At 38.9% G+C, this 5,000-nt stretch overlaps 1 protein-coding gene across 1 annotated transcript in view; it reads left to right on the top strand.

Moving 5' to 3' along the window:
* The window catches only part of cnksr2a (connector enhancer of kinase suppressor of Ras 2a), a 74,736-nt gene that overhangs the window by 45,084 nt on the left and 24,652 nt on the right, over positions 1–5,000 (top strand). The window contains exons 9-10 of the mRNA XM_053611434.1: positions 1,994–2,140; positions 4,269–4,399. Coding sequence (XP_053467409.1) covers positions 1,994–2,140; positions 4,269–4,399 — 278 coding nt within the window. The remainder of the gene's footprint in view (positions 1–1,993; positions 2,141–4,268; positions 4,400–5,000) is intronic.

Raw genomic sequence — 5,000 nt, 5'->3', positions numbered from 1 at the left:
TAATAATAATACTATCAAAATAAACATAATAATATGGTTGTGTGGTCTTGTTTGTGTTGTTCTGGGTGTGGAAAAGATTTTTTTTCCTAACGTTATTATTTCATTTTATTTTGTTTTGCAATTCTCTGGCTGCCATAAAAACTGTACTTTTATAAAAAAAACTTATATATACTGTATATATATATATATATATATATATATATATATATATATATATATATATATAAATTGACAAATGGGTAGTACCCAAGTACAGATCAGTAAATGATTCTGAACTAATAGAATCAAGTGAATCAATTGACTCAAGTCACTGAACAGATTCAAATGTGTCTACTCTGTTGAAAAGGTAGAGAACTCCCAAGCTAGTGTTCTCCTATTTTGGCCACATTTTATTACGTAGAACCCCAAGGCTGGCAGTGGAACCCCAGGGCTGGCAGTTCTATTGTGTTTAAGTGATTCCTGATTCCTTTCCTGATGAACAATAAACTAGCCTGAAACCTAATTAATCCTAAATTAATTAGCACTTTGTCAGCTGTGTAATTGGGAAAAGCGTCGCTAATGTGAGATAAGGGACTCTTGTTTGGATTCACAGAGGGGGAAAACAACAAAAAAAAAGCAAAACAAGCTTATGATAATGAGCACGGTAATGCATTAACATCCACTAGAACAATTTAAGAAGATAAACAGAGTGATGGAGCTCCTTTGAGGAGAATACTCACCTCTGTAGTGTTCTCAGGCCAGCCCATCTCCGTGTGTGTGTGTGTGTGTGTGTGTGTGTGATGGCTGTTGTCTCAACCACATACATGTTAATGTGAAAATAGAAAGAGACGTGTTCCTCTCAGCTGAGACGTGTTCAGTGTCTGAAATCTGCTTCTCTGGTGTTGCAGTGTGTTAGCTGTGATGCTAATGATGCTAACGAATAAGAGAAGCCAGTCTCACCCCGTGTCACAAGTTCACCTTTAATAAAGTCCACAAAAAAAAAATAGAAAAGAGAATCTGCTAATTATTAAACAATTAAATAAATAATTAATTAGTTACGCAACCTCAGCCATTACATATTTAAATAACGATGTAATGAATCAACAATAACAATAACGTAAATAATTCCGTAATTACGCCAGCTTGTAATTAATTGGATAATCGAGCAAATGCAATTAAGCAATTAATTACATTTTTTTTCGCTTAATTTTTATAATTTAAATTAAATATTTGTTACTTTCATAAGTATTGGCACCCCATCCAGGGTGTCCCCCCCCTTGTGCCTCATGCCTCTGGGATAGGCTCCGGGTTCTCCCCGAGCCAGTAAGGATAACCGATACAGAAAATGGATGGATGGATGGATGGATGGATACTTCCATGACTGAGTGGAGAACATTTCTGACCTAAATCTACTCGAACAACCCTCTAATTGGGAATTCCCGCCCGGAAAAGCCGGAGTCGGAATTCTGTTTCGTTGTTTGTCAAAGTGTCATCTGTAGCGCAGCGTAAAATCAAGAAACCGCAGCAGTTTGATCTCTCTGAAGCAGAATTCTGAGGTTTTATTAATATTTGATGCTTAAAAATCACTAAACAGGAGAGTAATTAGATTTAGATTTATGTTTGTTTGTTTCTGTTCTCGTATCCTGATCTTTAAGTGTTCTTCATGACTCTGTGTCATACAGTACAGTCTCTTTATATTCACTAGCGTTGAATATAAACACTCATACTGTCTGCTCGATTTGTACATGTAAATACAGGTGCAAATGTAATGGCACCTCTCCAAAAAAAGAGAAAGTCCAAGTTGATTTAACAACAGGCTTTGTGGAGAATGTTGTCTTTCACACGGACAACATCATCTTCCTTTTGAAAAATAGTGGGCGGAGTCAATGAAAATAGATTAATTCATCACCTGCAGTCTGAAAGCCACTGAAATTGCAGGTTTAGTCTCTTCATATATGTGTGTGTGTGTGTGTGTGTCCCTGTTGACCCCATTTGTGTTTGTCCTGTGCTGTAGGTGGGCTGGCAGTTGAAAAACTTGGTAAACTCCCTGCGTGGGGACCCTGGAGGGGTGACGCTGACTCTGAAAAAGCGCCCACAGAGCACGCTCACCTCAGCCCCGGCCCTGCTAAAGAACATGAGGTGGAAGCCCCTGGCTCTTCAGGTAGGCAGATTTTACCCCCTAAAACCCTGCGCCCTTCTACAACTAGCTCCCTTTCCTAGCCAGGGGCACTTAGTGATAGTTTCAAGCATCTCTCTGGTTCTCTGACTTCATTTCCCATAATGCTTTTCTGCTCAGTTCGTGTCATGTGGGGGGAAAAAATGTTCATGCATTTCCATTTCATTTCTATCCAAGATAAACTAGCATGAGGATATGCATGTATAATTAGTCCCTCAGCTAGTCATATATAGAAAAACATTCCCACATTCCGATTAGGAAAACCATTCACACTGACCTCCAAGAGCCCCGAATTCCTGACAGCCCCGATTTCACTGACAAAACCAGGAAGTGGGACACTCGACTACATAAACGAGTCGTGTATCCAAGGAAGCTTTGCAGAAATTGAAATTATACTTTATAATTCTATTTATAATCATTTGCAAATGATAAATTGCACCACGTGATTCAGGAATGTTTTCCCAGTCCGTCTGAATTCCCCCATGTGACGTAAACTCGACACCAGTTGAAGTTAAAGTCCCTGATTTGGGAAACCTGGGAATTGTGGTGTGGAATGTGGTCATTAGCGGGGCTCTGTATGCCGAGTCTGCGGTGTTGGGATCAGGGCTGTGCTTATTGTTTATTGTTTAGTGTTTCGTGTTGTAGTCGGATGTGGTGATGTCTTGGAGCTGTTAAATCCTCTGCAGTGACTCAGAATAAAGTGTGATTGGGGACGTGTGTAGAAAACGTACGTCTGGGAGACGGCCGTTAATCTCCTTCTGTGGTTGATGGAGGATTTAATTTTCCCCGCGTGTCGTTCCAGAGCCATATCCATAAATTCAACTCTCTGTCCTTAATTCATTCTCTAAAAGGCTCCCTAACAGCTTTCTGTGTGTGTGTGTGTGTGTGTGTGTATTTGTAAAGGACCATTTTACTTTCTTGACTATATAATTTTATTTGTTGTGTTTATTGACTCAGTATTAGAAAACAAAATGATAAATTATCAACACTACACAGGAACAATATGTATATCTCTCTCTCTCTCGTTCTCTCTCTCTCGTTCTCTCTCTCTCTCTCTCTATTTATATATTTATTTATTTATTTACTCATTCAATCTATCAAATATGCTGTCCAGGTTACTGTGCTAATAAGATCAGGAGATGGGAAAGAGATAGATAGATAGATAGATAGATAGACAGATAGATAGATAAATAGATAGATAGATAGATAGATGATGGATGGATGGATAGATAGATAGATAGATAGATAGATAGATAGATAGATACATAGACAGATGGATGGATAGATAGATAGATAGATAGATAGATAGACAGATGGATAGATGTATAGATGGATGGATGGATAGATAGATAGATAGATAGATGTATAGATGTATAGATGGATGGATAGATAGATAGATAGATAGATAGATAGATAGATAGATAGATAGATAGATGGATGGATGGATAAATAGATAGATAGATAGATAGACAGATGGATAGATGTATAGATGGATGGATGGATGGATAGATAGATAGATAGATGGATAGATAGATAGATAGATGGATGGATGGATAGATAGATAGATGGATAGATAGATAGATAGATAGATGGATGGATGGATAGATAGATAGATAGATAGACAGATAGATGGATGGATGGATGGATAGATAGATAGATAGATAGATAGATAGACAGATAGATGGATGGATGGATAGATAGATAGATAGATAGATAGATAGATGAATAGATAGATAGATGGATAGATGGATAGATGGATGGATGGATGGATAGATAGATGGATGGATGGATGGATAGATAGATAGATGGACAGATAGATAGATGGATAGATGTATAGATGGATGGATGGATGAATGAGGGGACAGGATATTGCTTCTGTGTTTATGCAAATTATTTTTGCGTATGATTTCTCGACCTGATTGCTTTTTTCTTTCCAAGTAGATAAAACTACATTTTTTCTAAATCTAAATCTTATGAGACCCTTTGAAAATGATCCCGAATTTAAAATTTTTATTGTCCAAAAGAAAAATGAAGATAAAAAAATAATACAATAACAATACAGAAAAGACGAATTTATGATCTGTAATCGATAATTTCTGTCTGTCTTCTGCAGCCTGTCGTTCCCAAGAGCCCCACCAGCAGCTCAGCCACACCCACAAGCACCATCAGCACGCCCACCAAACGAGACACCGCCCTCCATGACCTGTACATCCCGCCCCCTCCTCCTGAACCCTACACACCAAGGTGATCTTTTAGTAATCATAGATGCTTCGTATGTTTTTTAACTTATCAATTCCTGCATCTACACAATGTTTAGTAGGTTATTTACTGAAACTTCGACATGGCCCCTCCCTTCGGCTCTCTGAAGTCTCCACATGGCCCCGCCCCCTTAGATCTCTAATGTCTCTCCACATGAGCCCGCCCCTCATCTCTCTGAAGCCTTCACTTTACAATTCTACTTAGCCCCACCCACACAACTCACCTGAAGATGAATGGCATGGTCACTTTCTCTTTGCCTGCATATGGACCCACCCTTCAGCTCTTTAAAGCCTCAACATGGCTCCGCCTTTCAGCTCTATAAAGCCTCCATATGGCCCCGCCCCTCTGATCCTTCTTAAATCTCCTCTTGGTTTCTTCCTCCTGGTTTAGTTCTCTCAAACTTTCACTTGGCCCCGCCCCTCAGCTCTCTGAAGCCTGCACTTGGCCCCGCCTCCTAAAACATTATAATAGTGAGATGTTTCAGTGAAAATCTTTGAGTTCTAACTGTGTGCCTTGACATTATAACAAACTTTTAATGAAAATAGTAAGATTTGTAGCTTTAAGATGTCGTTTATGTGTGTTTGTG

This window comes from Ictalurus furcatus, chromosome 23 (genome assembly GCF_023375685.1).
Source record: "Ictalurus furcatus strain D&B chromosome 23, Billie_1.0, whole genome shotgun sequence".
Taxonomy (NCBI): domain Eukaryota; kingdom Metazoa; phylum Chordata; class Actinopteri; order Siluriformes; family Ictaluridae; genus Ictalurus; species Ictalurus furcatus.
This window is presented reverse-complemented; position numbering and strand designations above follow the sequence as displayed.